Source organism: Cyphomyrmex costatus, unplaced genomic scaffold (assembly GCF_001594065.2).
Source record: "Cyphomyrmex costatus isolate MS0001 unplaced genomic scaffold, Ccosl1.0 scaffold866, whole genome shotgun sequence".
Classification (NCBI taxonomy): domain Eukaryota; kingdom Metazoa; phylum Arthropoda; class Insecta; order Hymenoptera; family Formicidae; genus Cyphomyrmex; species Cyphomyrmex costatus.
Window position 1 is genome coordinate 1 of NW_017280448.1, and position 18,487 is coordinate 18,487.

General features: G+C 35.4%; 2 protein-coding genes across 2 annotated transcripts; one reads left to right on the forward strand and one right to left on the reverse strand.

The window, feature by feature from the left end:
• The first annotated feature begins 5,449 nt into the window (after positions 1-5,449).
• Positions 5,450-6,354, forward strand: LOC108781657 (gametocyte-specific factor 1). The gene is made up of 3 exons (XM_018549697.1): positions 5,450-5,681; positions 5,760-5,886; positions 6,040-6,354. Exons 1-3 carry the CDS (start codon positions 5,583-5,585, stop codon positions 6,135-6,137), a joined length of 324 nt encoding a protein of 107 aa, XP_018405199.1. The 5' UTR covers positions 5,450-5,582; the 3' UTR covers positions 6,138-6,354.
• A 1,621-nt stretch (positions 6,355-7,975) lies between these two features.
• Ube4B (Ubiquitination factor E4B) lies at positions 7,976-14,520 on the reverse strand. Its single transcript, XM_018549691.1, has 8 exons — positions 14,497-14,520; positions 12,985-13,272; positions 12,419-12,844; positions 10,964-12,327; positions 10,077-10,224; positions 9,305-9,991; positions 8,896-9,217; positions 7,976-8,558 (listed from the first exon to the last, which is right to left on the reverse strand). The coding sequence occupies exons 1-8, from the start codon at positions 14,518-14,520 to the stop codon at positions 8,494-8,496; spliced, it is 3,324 nt and encodes a 1,107-aa protein (XP_018405193.1). The 3' UTR covers positions 7,976-8,493.
• Positions 14,521-18,487: the final 3,967 nt, after the last annotated feature.

Here is an 18,487-nt window from a genome sequence, read left to right on the forward strand (position 1 = left end):
ATTGATACCAAATAATTACTTACTTCAATAATATTTTCATCGTCCATTTCGTTGCTTTTTCCTACTTTTCTTTACTGCATTTAAAAAAAAACGAAAATTTATATTCTCCAACCTCATTTATAATCTCCCGACTAGAATATCACTAGAAAATACAAGGCTACACAGCTCTCGGCTGAGTACGATGTGTTAGATGTGTAGTACTTGTGTCGACAACGGTCACGTTCAACAGACTTCAACTGTTGCGGAGCGGATTCGTGAGCGCTCACCGCTATTGGTATATTCTTTTAGATCATCCAATAGCAGCGAGCGTTCACGGATCCGCTCCGCAACAGTTGAGTCTGCTGAACGCGACCAATAACGGACAATTGGAACGTAACTTGTGTCGCCGTGTGCACGAAAGTGTCTAGGAATATTGTAATTGGAAAGCATCCAATGGAGATTATTTTGGAGTAAAGCCCATGGCACATAGAAAAACGTAAGGCCATAACGTAATCAGTAAGCGAATTGACCAATCACAGTTGAGAACGTAAGCGGCGGCTTCTTACGTTCTCAACTGTGATTGGTCAATTAGCTTACTAATTACGTTTACGGCCTTACGTTTTTCTATGTGCCATGGGCTTATGCCCGTATTCAGAACGTGCTAATAGCGCGCTAACATGCTATAGTTTACGTCACGTATACTATAGAATTTCAGAGATAAAAGCGCTCTTTTATCGACAAAAGTGCGTTCTAAATACGGGCTTTAATGTTTACACATGGTGTAAAGAATATAAAGCCCATTCTACATTGGTCGTATCGTAAACGTCGCAGGTCACAAATTTGTTGCAACAGCCAATCCGTGTGTCAATTAGAAGTCTCACGACGCTTACTATGCTACGATACGACCAATGTAGAATGGGCTTAAGGGAAATGCGATTGAATAATTTTCTTTATGCATGCGTTTATGCAGCTATGCAAGTTTGTGTGAATATAGCTTAAAGCCTAACGCACAATAGAGCATGAGCATAACATAAAACTGTTGGACCAATAAGCATCCAGCATAAAGTTGCCATATTGATTAACATAAGATGCTCATTGGTCCAATGGTCTTATGTTATGCACTCTTAAGGTTGATTTATACTGGCCGTAAACTGTTAACTTATGCCGTAATCTGTAAAAATTGACCAATCACAGTCGAATGAGAGGGGAATAATCGATTATAATTGGTCAATTTTTACAGATTACAGCATAAGTTAACAGATTACGGCCAGTATAATCCAACCTTTATGCATTTCATGTGCGATAGGCTTAACTGGTGTAGTTGTAAAGCGGGAAACACAGACTCTTGTATAAAGCAAATCACATAAGGCATAAAAAATTCAACCAATCAGAGTTCTTTATTACATAGCAAGGAAGGAAACGAAGAACTTTGATTGGTACATTTTCTTATGCATTGTGTATTATGCGTTATGCAAGAGTCTGTGCTCCCCGTCTAAGAATTAACCAATCACAGTTCTCCTCATATTTGACTGTGATTGGTTAATTCTTACAATTACAACCAGTTAAAATTACGCTTACGCAATTGTAGAATGGGCTTAAGGTAAAGTATTCCAGTGGATGCGCAGTCGTCTAAAAGTAGTAGGGAGCAGTAAGCCAATCAGATCTGGCCCAAAGTGCAAAATTCAATATGGCCTACAATACATATGTAGAGTGCCAGTAGTGTAATACGATTTTTTTAAATACAGGTTTGAAAAGTAGAAATTTCAACGATTATGACATTTATATAAAGATTATTAATGTAATGACATTATTATAAACAGTTCATTTTTTTCAAACAATTTACCATGCCACACTGTTTCGTACTAAACTGTAAAAATCGTACCGGTTATACATTTAGCAAAAATGTTAGGTATTATTCATTTCCTCGAAATCCTAAGTTACGGTCGGAATGGTTGACAGCGTGTCAAAAAGACGAAAATCGTAAGATTACACATGGTAAATGAATCATACATTACATTTAAAAAACAAATATTAAAATATAATACATATCTTACAATTAGTAACTACTTTTTGTTACAATAATTTTTATAAATATTACTTTTAGAAAGAATATGTGAGATACATTTTTCATCAGATTGTTTCGAGCACAAAATGACCAAACCACGTTCCACACATGTTGCATCAAAAGTTGCATATAAACTAAAAATAGGATCAGTACCAACAGAATTTCTGGACTTACCTAGTAAAAGACAAAAGCTGTTACATTTTTCAGAAAAAAGAAATGATCAGGAAGCAGGATCTTTAAAGAAATCCATTTGGTGAGACTGATAAATTCTGCATATAATGTTCCTTATAACTGTGACACAAGTATTGACAAGTAAATGATCTGTTTTTTTTAGTTGAATTTCTTGTATAATTCATCTTTTCTCTTTTTGTCTTTCTAATATGAAAAGAAAAAGATGAAAGATAAATCATGCAAGAAGTTCAGCTAAAAAAAATAGGCCTATAATCATACAATGAATGCATTAGTCATACGATGTAAATTATAGCCAAACTATTATCATGTTTACAGTAGCGGAATACCAACGTACTCAGAACTTGTTGGTAGTACAGAAAGTAATTTTGAAGAAAACACTACCCTGCAATCTATCGATGATATGGAATCAACTACTATTACGGAGCGCTGATAAATGCAAGTGTAGTAGAAGATACTACAAATGTAAGTGTAGTAGAAGATACTACAAATACAAGTGTAACAGAAGGAAATGCATCGATGGAAAACATTGATTCTGAAAAACCATTTACCACTTTAAAGCAAGTGCTAAATGAAAATAAGGAGCAACTTATTCAGACTAATCTGCAATTGTAAACTAAGTTGCAAGAAAAATGTAATATAATAATCGAAACAATGCAGAAAAACATGAAAAAATGTGGAAACAAAATTGCAGCCGATATCCTGAAAAATGTGTTTACACCTGGACAAGTGAAAAGATTTATGTCCCAAAAAGGTAAAGTGGACAATTGATGACAATTGATGATATTACATCAGCAATTGCCTTGCAATGTATAAGTACAAGAGCATATAAATACTGTCGTGAAGTTTTAAAAATTCCTCTTCCATGTAAGTCTACTCTACAAAAATGGGTCACTGATTTTTAAATTAATCCTGGAATTCTTAGGGTTGGATTATACTAGCCGTAATCTGTTAACTTATGCTGTAATCTGTAAAAATTGACCAATTATAATCGATTATTCCCCTCTCATTCGACTGTGATTGGTCAATTTTTACAGATTACGGCATAAGTTAACAGTTTACGGCCAGTATAAATCAACCTTTATTCTTTCTTATTCTTATCTTCTTGAACAAATCTTTTTTGGAAGAGTTTCTTCTATTGAATAACAATGATTTGAAAATTGCATTTTATAATTTGACCAAAGCTCATCTAAATGTGAAAGGTTTTTAACGGCAACGTGTACAATTAGCAGCTCAAATATTTTCCATGAGAAACACAAAGGTATTGGAATATTGTGGAAAAAAGGGATTTCTAAAAAACAACAATTGGTAGGCAATGTCTAATATGTTGAAAACTATAAATAATTGGTTTGATATGCTCAATAGTCAAATCAAATTTGGTAAGCATAGTGGTTTACATGCTTACCGAATTGACCTAGATAATCAAAATAAAATTATCGAAGAAATGAGCGATTTTATTTTAAAAGTAAAAATAGCCAATAAATCATACCTTATGCTATTCCAGAAAGGAATATTATTGACAAATATTTCATTGCAATAATTGCTTCCTTACCTATAAAGGAAAAATACTCTACTGAAACAGCTCTTTTGAACCACAGTATATTATAGCCAGATATCTATGTCAAGATGTGTTAGAAAATTTTTTTCTCCTACATTAGAGCCATGGGAGCTGCTCTGACTGCTCATACTCATTCATCGCCCGTTGAATTTAAAAATCGACTGAAATGGTATATATTCGGTAAACACACATTCGGCTACAATAACATCATAACAATTGTTACGCGCAGCACGTTTTTAATTTTAAGTAACGGGCATCATGTTTTTAATTTTAAGCAATTTTTTGTAATATTTCTATTGTAAATATGTTAACATTTTAATATTATTTTAAATGTAATTTACTTCTGACTCTTACTTCGCCCTTTTAATTTTTGTTGAATATTGTTATATTAAGAGTCCTTGAATATTTCCATCAAAATTAATGGCATTATTTTACCTTGATTTATTTAATGTATAGATTAGACGTTATATTAATTAGGAATTACGCGATCGACGTAATCTATAATTTTTTCAGCTCCAATTTGTTTTCCACGTGATTATCTACCATTAATAGAAAAAATAACTTCTGCATATCACTTAGAGATATGCCTTCGACTTCATTTTCACTATCGCTCGAGTCGGAACTGTCATCGGAAGTTTCATCATTTTTCTTTAAAAGTATTAAAGAAGAAATTACAATTATTGGTAATTGTTTATTGACGTCTTGTATAGCGTCCATCTTGAACTCGCATAGAATGCATAGGAAATCGTTCCGAGTAAAGCGGGGACCACAGACTTTTGCAGAACGCATAAAGCATGTGCATAAGGAATTTCATTGGTCCATTTTCTTATGCATGAGTCAGTGGACCAATCAAATTCTTTATGTATATGGTTTATGCGTTATGCAAAAGTCTGTGCTCCCCGCTTAACTAAAGCGCTTCATGCGCATTGACTAAACAGTAAACGGAACGATTTTAAAGCGTAGCGGGGAGCACAGACTTTTGCATAACGCATAAACCATATACGTAAAGAATTTGATTGGTCCATTGACTCATGCATAAGAAAATGGGACAATGAAATTCCTTATGCACATGCTTTATGCGTTATGCAAAAATGTGTGTTGGGGCTCTAAAGGTACAATTTCATGCTGACGCTTGACGCTTATTTTTAGCGTCAAAACAGATCACGTGATCAAAATTGATGCTTGAAGATGCTTTTTCATGCGCAGCACGCTGCAGCAGCAATTCGTTACTATTGGTTAAGAATTTTATGTAAGCTAGACGACGCACTTCCGGCGCAAAATACATTTGGCCGCAGTTCGTTGAAGTTGAACCGAACGAACAGCAAACAGCAAGCGGCAAAATCGAGAAAGCGTACAATATGTCCGTCATGTCCGTACAATATGTCCGGACATATTGTACGCTTTCTCGATTTTGCCGCTTGCTGTTTGCTGTTCGTTCGGTTCAACTTCAACGAACTGCGGCAAAATGTATTTTGCGCCGGAAGTGCGTCGTCTAGCTTACATAAAATTCTTAACCAATAGTAACGAATTGCTGCTACAGCGTACTGCGCATGAAAAAGCACCTAAAAAATTTCGGGATATTCCATTTTTTAATGTGGCAACACTGAGCCCATCTTTTTCATGGCCGCCCGCTTGAGCTTGATCTTCTTCTTATTACTCCGTGGTTGAGACGTTGATTTTTACGCTTTTTTAGTGACAGACATTACAAATTAAGACTATCCTTTCACCTTTATATATTCGCATATTATATCAGTCGATTGTTAGAACAATACTGAACTGTACAATCAGAAAATGAATAGCTATAATAATGAGTTTCTTTACTGTCCTTACAACAAGTGTCATCGTATAAGCAGTTCAAAATTTCAGCGACATCTTGTAAAATGCGAAAAGGTGACAATATAATTTTATTCCATAATCCGAGAATTTTGAGAAATATCATATATGAACGAACGTGAAATTTTCTTATAGAATTATCCCCCTGATTACAAGGTTATCTGTCCGTACAATGCAACTCATCGTTTGAGTAAGAGTGAGATTGAAGAACATATCAATACATGTCCTATGAGAAAAACTGTTGAAGCAAGTTATATCCAGTGTAAGTGTACATAAAGTTTTTCTAATTTTTTTTTTATTTCTGACAAAATTGTAGCATTTGTTATAAGACTCCTTGCATATTTATATACATACAGAATCTTTTCTATGTAGATATAAAATGCTAATAATCATAATATAATTCAATTTTATGTAGTGCCAAGAACAACTCAAAGGGTGGTAAGAGCAGAACAAGATGATTCTAAAAATCAAATTGATTATAATAGCTATTGGGGAAGTCAAGAAGAAATGTAAGCATGAAAAGATCCTATAAGCTCCATTATAATCATTAAATTCATGAATCGGAGGGCAAATATGGAACATTCTGTTAGGACGTCAATCAATACATGTTGAAATAAATATCTAGTTACAATGTATCTAGCTTGATCTTGGTAACAAATCATATAAGACAGAATCTAGAACATGATTATACAAACGCAGTGATTACAAAGGAAAAATTAAAAAAAGAATGAAAACCTTAAAACCTTTTTTATTTCTCAAGATAAAAAAATTATAAAAATATTTTTTTTTTATTGATAAATCATAGGTTTAATGTTTCGCTCAAATGCTTTTATTTGAATAAATTTTGTTTATTTTTATACTTTACATCAATTCCAGTATTTACATGTATTATTTGAAGTGAATTTTTTATGAATAAAGACATTGTTTAGTGCATATATGTATATGCATATGCATATACATACATATACATACATACATACACAAATATGCAAATGTATATACATACACATATCCAAATATATACATATAAAAACAATATCAAACTTCACAATTAGACTATTTATTTTTGAATCTATATATACAAATAGCATGTATCATATTTTACTACATTATTAAATACTTCAACTGTATATATGAATTATCTCCGTCTTTAATTATTTTACAAAGTATACCAAAAAGACTGCTATCTAATATAGTTCTGAGTTATTGAATACTCTCAAAATTCCTAAATTTTATGTCAAGTCTTTTGTCTTCCTACAATTAATACGTTGCACAAAAGTATGACAAGTAATATATAACTTTTATCACTGAACAGTTTTTACTTTTTTTAGTTCTTCAAACATTAGGACTAATAATGATTTTTATATTCAGATTATGTAGTATCAAACTTTTGTAGGTGGATAATCAAATCATGATTTGTTTAATTAATACTATGATTTATATAAATTTATATTTACATTTCATGACAGAACATGTTTTAATGTTATCGTAATGTTATCAGTATTTGGCATTATTAAAGTAAAAATATGATGATCGTCAAAATAAATGTGACACTGGATATAAATGCAATTATTACTTTTAAAAAGTAAGATTACGAATCAATTATGAGTCAAAAGATGCATATTAAATTTTTAATTCAATGCAGTAAAATTCAAACGCTGAGTTCTGTAAATGTTGTAATTTCTTTGGAATGTTATATATACATATATATATATATTGCATAAAATAAACAAATAAAATAATGATTAATGAATGATAAAGAAATAATTTGATATAGAGAAAAGATAAATGTATGTATCAGTATGTATATACTTACAACTTAATCACATACATACATATATGCATTATTTTGTTAATAAAAAGTAGTAAATAGAAATGTCCTTAGTGTGCATATATGTATATAATAAAGTTATAAGATAGTTAGGTCACATAATAAAAATATTCGAGTCTTACTATATTCAAAGTAAAATAACATTTATATTAAAAGCAAAGTGTGTAACTCAAAATGTTGCAAACTAGTACACACACATGATGTAGCATTTATATATCTATAAAAAAATTTACATTTTTATCTTTACAAAATAAAGCGAAAAATAACATATGAATTATCACATGTATAAATCGTGATGTTTTTGCATTTTTAGCAAAAGGATGCAAAAAATAATCCACGAATTTGACTACTATAAACGATTTTCATATTTTTAACTATTGTTCCGAGGATTGACAAATAATTATATATTATAATTTTATATGTAATATCTTTAAATAGTACTGTTGAAATTGTTGAATTATAAATCTTATGCACATGTATACTTCTTGTCAATAATAATTTTATTTGTAAATGTCGAGTTCGTGGAAGTATATAGTAATTATTTATATTACTAGTTTTATATTATTTAACATTATTATATTTTTGCGGGATATGCTTCAAACTTACCCGCTGCCACATACATCGAAAGACGTAAAAAGTAATGTTGCTTATTCATGAATAATGTGAATTTGGATACTGACATGTAGCCAGTAATTATGTACAACTTTCTAAAGTATGTTTGGAGCAATATATTGGCAGTTTGCTAGCTGCAGTCTGAGTTATTGTATAAAAAACTGTAAATTTATTGAGCGCAATTGTTGCACAATAGAGCGAGATCATTGCACTATATTTCTCAACTGCACTGGATCGATGCATTTGCCTAATAGAATGTATCGTGCAATATTGACAATTACGTTAGATTGTATGTTAATCTTTCTCCCCCCTCCCTCTCTGCCTTCTCCATCCCCCCCTCTCTCTTTTTTTCTCTATGTTGAATGCTATATTTTTTTCTTTACTCCTATATTTCTACTTGCAGAATCCTTATCACATTAGCACCATTTATATATTCGTCGATCTTTTCTTTTGTTGCTTCCATACAGATATCCTTTCTTTTAAGTCAAGCACTGCAATATCAATAATAGTCATCAGTTTAATACATTTCTATAAAATATTTCATACACTTTGTAAAAATATATATTAGGACATATGTATGAATATATAGATACAATCTTTTGGCAATTCCTACATTTTAAAGTTAAAATATAAGAAAATATTAATTTCAGTGTAAAAAATATTTCAAATAAAGAACTACACAATTGTGATATATGCACCAATATTAGCAGAATGTATTATATATAAAAATACGTTACTATGAAATACTGCTATTATTTATTAGACGTATTTGGGCAAAGAAAACCTCCTTTTACGAATAAAAGAAAAATGTGAACGGTGCACTCTTACTTGGTGTGAGCATGTCTTCGCTAAGTGGTTGCCGACTGAAAGGATCCGTAGCACTATTCAGTAAATGTCTTATGATGACTGCTTTGTCCATAACAATACCAGATGGTAGTTTAACTGGATCTTCCATCAGAGTATCCATCAATGGATCTCGGAATTCCTCGGGAGCGTCACCATAGTCTGCGTCACGCGCGCGATTATCTCTCGCGATTATCGCCGCACGTTCCGCAAGAGCTATAAATCTTTCAATTTCCGTGGTAGTTTTGATCGCAGATCTTTCTAGCCTGCTTGCAGCGTCCGTGAATAATTCCTTACAGAACGAACGCTGGAAAAGGAAATATACAATTTTCTCTTATTAATTTTATTAAATATCTATATATTTAATAAATTGTATGAATGGAAAGACACTAACTTCGTCACTGGCTAAAGCGGCCGCGAAATTATCACAGTCAAGATGCAAATATATATCAACCAATTGGCTAAGTAACGTCCGTGGTTGCCACCCATATTTATGTGGTTTTCTCACTCTCAGATTTTTGCACTTAGGTCCGCACAATTGTTGCAAATTGAAATTTAGCATGGCACACAATCGTCCGACTAATTCCGGTCGCAGGAACGGCTCCTTAATATCGACCGTTAGATAATGGAACATGGCAACTGTTTCCTTAGCTAGGGTAAGATAAGACCTAGCTTGTCTCTCGTCTGCTGCCAGCTGCCTCGTCCTTGATTGTTGTTGCTCTTGGGAGAGTGCGCTCCACGCGCTAGTGTCCGACATAAGTTCCTGCACTTCGTGTATGCGCTTCAGAGATTCTAAACTCTCGTCAAGTAGAAAGGTAGTGTCGTTCATCAACATGTTGATAAATTTGACAAATTGCTTGCCATTATTGCTTTCATTGACGATAGACGCTCGATGTACCGGACTATCCCACATTGATTTCAAGATTAGACTTATGTGATAACGTATTGAAAACTTGTCATAAAACTCGGAACTAGAGCCAGTGGTTTCAACGTCGGTATAAAACTTCATGAGATACGACGCCAAAAGTGTCTTGGATATAGGATGTGCCATAACTTTATCGTGGAGAGTCTCCGTTCTTCCCTGTGGAAAATATACAGTTATACTTTGAGACATATAGATTATATAGAAATAATTTAAATATTTTTCTCATAAAAAAAAAATTTACCTGAACACTAGGATTTATCACAAAGAGGACCTCAATGATTTTTGCGATTAAATACGGATTTCGTATACAATGTGGTGTACATACGACGACTAGTAGCCACGTGATAAGCGAATTATCCATATTACTTGCCACTACTCCAGGACAGAATCTATGCGTAGAATTATAGTTATTAGTAAGCATCATATTACACAAGTATATTATAACAATATGAGACCTTCTTCAACGGAGACTCTTATGGTTCAAAAATAATACATTCTTCAAGGGCGAATGAGAGTGCAGCGTTGCTCTTGATACGCAATAAATAATAACTCTTATTATTGAATTAAATTGAAAATATCATTTATTCAATAATGGATCATAATATATACGTTTCGACTCATATCGAGTCATCTTCAGTACATTTCCAAAATAAAATATATTAAAATAATATTTGTGAGACACATCACATCAAATTGGCAGAAAAGATGTTATAATCTCACAAATCACAGTAAATCTCAATCATTGAATAAAGTTGTAGAAATAAATAATTATAGAATATCAAAATTTTTTCCGTTTTAGTATAAAACGAACCTGACGATGTCCTGTCATTGTAACGACATTTTATACTAAAACGGAAAAAATTTTGATATTCTATAATTATTTATTTCTACAACTTTATTCAATGATTGAGATTTACTGTGATTTGTGAGATTATAACATCTTTTCTGCCAATTTGATGTGATGTGTCTCACAAATATTATTTTAATATATTTTATTTTGGAAATGTACTGAAGATGACTCGATATGAGTCGAAACGTATATATTATGATCCATTATTGAATAAATGATATTTTCAACACAAGTATAATTATAAGACTTAATAATATACGTATATAAGGAGAACTTACTGGAGGGTGAATAACAAGAATTCCGCTATATCCTCCACGTACCATTCCGGTAATGCGGTAAACTTGCATGTGACTTCCTGAGGAAGTGGAAGTTTAGGGAGAGGATTACCCGGAGCAGTCTGTGTCAGAAGACTCAACAAAACCTCGGCAACAGATATATAAAAGTGTAAGCATCTTCTTAAGAAGACAGGGTCTATCAGACCTGCATCCGCGCATGATTTGGATTTAATTAATCGCTTCAACTGCTGCTTCCATTGCTTAATCAAGTCTCTGTTATGTTCAGCGAAAGGGCTATCCTTCCACTGGGGTTCCGTGGCTTGCAGTTCGTCGAGCATCTTTTGTAAGTCGCGTAACGCTCGCAATTTTCTTTGATACTTTTGCAATGCCGGTAGTAGCGCGATATGATGGCAATGCAACGTCAAGAACCAACACTGAGTAGGAAATTTCGATTCCGTCCACTTATGCGTCTTCTCCAGATGTTTTTGCCATTCCGCGACTTCCTGGGAGGTAAGTTTCAGTTTTGTGTCGTTCTTTATCTCAACAAAGCTGGAGGGATGAAATGGATACAGAGGGTCTACGGTGTCCAGTTTGATTTTTACAGAGAGCATTTGCAAGACCGACAATAGATTCAACATAAATCCATCTCCGGCCAGAGAGAACTCCTCGGTTTGTATTTGCGCGCGTTTCTCATTGTGGCGCAATAGCGCGGCTAAGTACGTTAAAGTAGCATCGCGGCAATTGCTGTTTGCAAGTATCGCGTGAAACATCTTGTGCAACGAAGTTCTAGTACTTTCCAACTCTTGCTGCAAAGATAAATTCACCGATTTGTCCGTGACGGGATTTCCACTGAAAAATTTCTCAGCCACTTTCGGTTGTTCTTCAGCAAATACCGACACTGAAAGAAACGGTCCCAAAAACGAAGTCCTCGTAAGTTCTCTGCCGGCGGCTGATGTCATAATGTCGGGCAAGAATTGCACTTGATTTGTAATCAGACGGCATATCGGACGTATGTTGCCGCTTGGACCACAACGAATTTCTATCAGTTCCTCTAGCGCCTCGATCGGCCTTCTATGTGTATTGCCGACCAAGCTCGCCTGTTGCATTGAGAGATACAGGCCTTGTAAGACTGGGGTGAATATCTTATTGAACGTGCTTGAGTTTGTGTGTGTCTTAGCCACGAGTTCATGAAGGTAGCCTCGAGGCAAACTTTGCGACAGTATTGGATAGAGAAGGTAAGTGGTACACATAGGAATAACTGAAGCTTCACAAATGCCAACCAATCCTTGAAGAACAAGGCTGGAGTACTGAACACATTGCGTTTTCAAAACCGTCAGTACATCGGAAAGCGGAGGTATGCTGGATCGCTGAAACATATGCGTAAGCGTCAGTCAAAGAAATCAATAAGTTATTATTTAATTAAATCTCGTCTGGTCTTTAAAGTATATATACATGTACCTTTGGGTGATTTCTTTCCTCTATTGCGACTCTTGAATAACAGTTTAATAAGTAAGTTAAACTTTTTGGTTGTGACGATTTGCTGCCTATGGGTAATGGCATAGTCGGTAATTGATAAGACGGAAGAGCCACGACAGGACTTAGTAGAGGACTTGCTTGGTTATTTGGGCTGTCCTGTCTATCGGACGACACATCTACCGTGATGTCGTTCAAGAGATCTTCCCCTTTCGAGAACATGCACAAAATCTCCATCAAGGCCTGGTTGATAATTTCACTAAAATCCATTTGTCTCTGTTTCAGCGTGTACGCTGCTGTTTGTGGTAAGAATATAGTTCCTTCAATGGAGCTTTTCCACGATATGCGCAAGACGCGTGATATGACAACATGTATGTGATCCGTTGTAACTTCTGTGCTAGAACTCATCGTCTAAAACGCAACAGAGATAAAAATAATGAATAATCCATTTTTACCATATTAGAAGAAGAAGACAGATTCTTTTCGCTGTTTATTAATATACAGGTACGTTTGTTGTTCTTTTTCATTATAAAGAGGAGAGAGATACTTACACGCGATCGTGGTATTGAATCTTTCCTATCTGATTCATCGACCTCCATGTTTTCAATTCCTGAATTATCCATTTCAGTAATATTACATTGTTTATCGTTGCTCTCTTCTACTTCCATCGGTATCTCAGTACGCTGTAATTGTTGTTGAATAGACGGAGATATTGATCCTGGGAATGCTTTTGATAGCTCCGAAGTGCTCGGAGAAGTTGGAGCAATAGTATTAGATGAACTGGCAGTTGCATTATTATTATTGAAGCCCTCTAATCGGGCTAACCGCCTTCTTCTCATCTACAACAAAAGTGAGACAAAGGAGTTGTGTTGAGTTCTTTTTAGGACTACTCTGTTAAAGGCTGTTTATACCAGATTGAAATGTTTCTGTTACTCATAAGCTATTTTTATCCATTGCGACCAGTAATAAAGAGAACAAAAGCTACAAAATCCACATTATATTTTAAACAGCATAATAATATAGGAATGTCATTTCTTTGATATTATACTCTGAGAGATTTAAGACTCTTTGTACATAGGAGGCAGCAAATAAAGTGAAAATGTATCATGTACTGTATGTACATAAATATGGCATACTCAGGCCAGAGTTTAAAAAATTGAGTGGCTGAAATAACATCGATATCCTTACTTTGTCTCCTTCTATGCGCAACGTATGGTAAATCTCTCGTTGAATAAAGTATATATTATTATTTGGAGATATAAATCTCAGAGAATAAAATGGAAAGTCATGTACTTGTTGAGAAATAACGGTTTCATTACTTGCATAAATTTCTGCAGCTGTAATTTTGGTGGAAACAAAGCAGACAAAGGCAGTTAAGCAGACAAAAGAAAATGAGGAATAGAGTTCAATAGGCAGCAAATAGAATTCTATCATCGTGATTACAGAAAAGAGAGGAAATAGAGGAATTATTAAGTAGCAAACAATTACTTCGGCAGAGTTTTAGATCATTGAAATATTAAAATAAACACGTTGTGCAAAGTTATAATAAAATGCTGTGCAAAGTTTTACTTTATTAAAGCGCAAGGTTTGATTTGCATAGTATCCATTATATAAGTAGTTTCTTTGCGTGCGTACGAGTCACTTCGTTTTATACGCGTGGAGGGTTTTGACAAAGAAAATAATATATATAATCCAACAAGGAAAAATGCAATTTCGAAGAGGCCTCTCTTGAAATCGCGAGCGCGTCCAAACAATGGACCTGTCCTTCATGACTGGTCTCAAAATTTAAAGAAAGCTACACATATAAATTCAGGATTTTTCGAGGAAAGAGAGAAGTGGATGGGACGGATGGGAGAAGATCAGCTCCGACGAGAGAGATGTAGAAAAATGGATGTACGCGGGGGAACGAGGTAAACAACTAGCGAATAAACGATGTGCGGAGAGAGAATATTCCTCATACGATAGAATCTGCAATTAGACGAGAGAAGGAAAGGACGAAAAGTCGCGGGGAAGACGGGGTGGGTAAGGGGGTGAAGGGTTAGCACCCGCTTTCCTTCACTCACTTCTTCCTGGCTGAGCTCGCTCATGGCGATCGCTCTCTTTATATCCCGCCTGCTCTGTAAGCCCCGTTGCCCCGTGGTTTTACGTCCGGAACAGTCCGGAACTGCGGCACGTCTGCTGCTCCTCCTACGGCCAACTACGGCGGCCACGCGCGCCTCTTCCTCGCCGTCGCGTTCACGCGAATGCCACGCAAAGGGGGGTATATCGTGCTCACGACGCGACGGCACTCGTGGCCACTTGTGGGCCAAGATACGTCAATGTCAGAGATCTGGACAGTCACTCCACATCTGTTTGCGTTTGGACGTGGATACAGTGATCTTGCGTCGAGTCACGGCTCTCTGTGGTCACGGCCGCACAGTCGGTCGCTCTGGCTGCGTGGCTCTGCTGCTGCTGCTGCTGCTCCGTGTCGCCGTTGTTTCGACTCTTGAAAACAGCTGAGCAACCAACGCGCTCTCTAGTCTCTGCCTGCCTACTTCTTCCTTCCGTCCTTCTTCTCAGCCTTCTCTCCTTCGCCTGCCTTCGCCTGCCTTCGCCTCGCGTTCCATATCAGCTCTCCCTCCCTCTTTCTCTCCGTCGCATCACATATCGTCGTGCCCATTTCGAACGATTTATAATTCAGGACAAACATCGAATAATTTGACATAATAATAATTTAGCTTGCGTGTTACGCGCGGAAGGTATATATTATATAAATTTTCATTTTCGCGCGCGACGGAGAGAGGTCGAAATATATATTTCGCTACAGAGTTCGCGATTCAATTCGGCAGATGCTGCAAATATAAAATAAGTAAATAAGTGACCTATCAGTTCTCGCTGAGCGCGATATTCGTTTTGTTCCATTTCTATATATATAATTTGTGAGAAACATTCAAATCTTACCTCTTTTTTACATTGATGAAAATTGAATTTTCCCGCGCGCGATAAAGTAAATTTCTTTCGATTATCGACATCTTTTGAAATGCACGACTGCGACCGTATGAACAAAAATGAAGAGAGAGAGACGCAATCGATAAATGCCACAAATGGTATTTAAACGTGACATTTGTCAATACTAATTATATATTTTATTGTTTAACGAAAATTCTTTTTGACTCTTTAATCGTCCTTGACATCATTTTGTTTATTTATCAATGTATGAATATATTACCGAAATAATATGGAAAGCGCCAAAGCTGAATAAAATTACACGTATAATGCCATTAAGCGAAAATATATGGTAGATGCCAGTAATTCTTCTGGTACATTATACATATTTAGGTGTTGGAATTAATTCGTAGCGTTTTACAACAGATGGCACAAGCAGTACACTATTTCGTTGTTACCTATAATTCTTTATACATTGTAAACAGCTATCATAGGACGTCATTTGCCGTACATAACCTTTCTTGAAATCATAAATAACAACACTGTATAATTCATTGAATATGTCAAAATTTGTGCCAGATAAAGTGTTTTTGCGGGGAATTTTGCTTCATTACTTTAATATGAACAAAAGTGCAGCTGAAGCTCATCGTATTTTAGTGGATGTGTATAGTGAACATGCTCTGGCTGAGCAAACGTGTAGGAAGTGGTTTGCACGTTTTAGAGCTGGTGATTTCGACTTGGATGACAAGGAGCGACCTGGTCAGCCGAAAAAATTTGAAGATAACGATTTGCAGGCATTGCTCAATGAAAACTCATGTCAAACACTTAAAGAATTATCTACGTCATTGGAAGTTGACTTATCAACAATAGGAAAACGTCTTAAAAGTTTGGGCATGATCCAGAAGGAAGGACATTGGGTCCCATATGAATTGAAACCAAGGGATATTGAGAGACGTTTTCTCACGTGCGAACTGCTGCTTCAACGGCAGAAAAGAAAAGGTTTTTTGCATCGGATTGTTACCGGTGACGAAAAGTGGATCCATTATGACAATCCAAAGCGCAGAAAGTCATGGGTTAAGCCCGGCGAACCATCAACATCAGTGGCAAAGCCCAATATCCATGGCTCAAAGCTCCTGCTCTGTATTTGGTGGGATCAGAAGGGTGTCATATACTACGAACTGCTAAAACCGCATGAAACCGTTACTGGAGATCTCTACCGACGGCAACTGATGCGCTTGAGCCGTGCATTGAAGCAAAAACGGTCGGAATACTTCGAAAGACACGATAAAGTCATCTTGCTGCACGACAATGCTCGCCCACACGTTGCAAAACCGGTAAAAACATACCTGGAAACACTTAAATGGGAAGTGCTACCGCACCCGCTGTATTCTCCTGATATTGCACCTAACGACTACCACTTGTTTCGATCATTAGCTCATGGCTTGTGCGAGCAGAAGTTCACATCTTACGAAGATTGTACAAAATGGCTCGATTCCTGGATTTCATCTAAAGACGAACAATTCTTCCGACGCGGTATTCATTCACTGCCCGAAAGATGGTCAAAAGTAGTAGAAAGTGATGGGAAGTACTTTGATTAATGTATTTTTTAATGTTCATGTGAAATAAATAACATACTTTCATAATAAAAACGCTACGAATTAATTCCAACACCTATATAATCTCGCATTCTCGCCGCGCGGACGTTACATATATTTTTCTACGCACGTCTGAATTGATATCGGAACACAATTTTAGCTAAATATCTTTCCTTCTTTTCCCTTAACATTAAAAAAAAAAAAAACTAAAGAAAAATATGAACTTTGTACAAGAAATTTTAGACGTAAAATCTCCTTACGGACTCTCTTTTAATTAAAAAAAACTACGAATTTCTGTAATAGGAAAAACGAATTGAGAGTGCAGTTGTTGTTGATACCGATTGGTACGCAATTATTTGTGTACAAGAAGTTTAGCTGAGAAACAAAAATAGGCCCTTTATGTAACTTTACTGCAAACTGTCTATATAAAAAAGAACTGGATCGAGTTCTTGCCATATGTTGTTTCCCATAAGGGTCTATAAATTTATTATTCCCAAATTGTTCGAGCATCAGCAGTTCTGTATACATATTATACATATAACGTACCCAGATAGCAAAATGCTAGCAGTATGCCAGCAAACTTGATCATGACGTGTGCAGTAGATATCAAGCTGTTGCTTCCTCATTAATTTCTAACAGCTTTTAGTTTAAAGGAGCACAGGAAATAAGAGATGATGTATAAATGGAATATAAGGTCACCAAAATAAAAATATGCAAAGCAATAATTATAATTCGTCAATATATTAAAATAATTTTATAAGCGCGTGAGACAGCAAATGTACTAATTTATAAACGCTCGGTTACAATTACGTTGTAATACGGTCGCGATGTCGATTATTTGACTAGTCACGGAAATATATACTTCCTCGAGTTCGTAAGACAATTCTCCGAAAACGACCGTGTGTCTAAGCGTCAGCTGATCGACCGTATCTCACATATTTCGCTTGCTTTTCGACCGTTGCGTCTTTCTCGCAACTTCTATTGTCAGTAAATATTTTGCGTGTATTTATCTCAGTTGTCGTCGTTATTCTAAAAATAATAAATTAAATTTCAGTTCTCTTACTACTTGCTTTCCTTGTGAAACCCTTCACATACTAATCTAATAAAATCATACATCAATTCCAGAAACATAATTGTGCGAGTTTATATATTGATCTATTCTCTTTTTCTACCTGCGACTCGTCTTGCGACGAATGCAAAAACAGTCGCACGAAATTCGTTGCTTTAAAAGGCTCTATTTATACTTGCGTCTAACTGTCTCGCTTGTTGTGTATGTCAAGTATGTGTGTTCATGTATCCGTGTGTATTTCTTATCGACAACGATTTTAAATGTGGCAACGCAATCGCCACAAGCTTATCCTGCCAACTTAACACAACGATAGAAATAAACAATAAAAATCAATCATTATTTGCTATCACATCGTGACAGCGAAAACGCGGTAAAAATACAACATGATCTGACATAATCAAGTACTGACAGCCTGCCGTCACGCGGCGTGACGGCAGGCTGTGCTCGATTTTTGCTGTGTTTTTG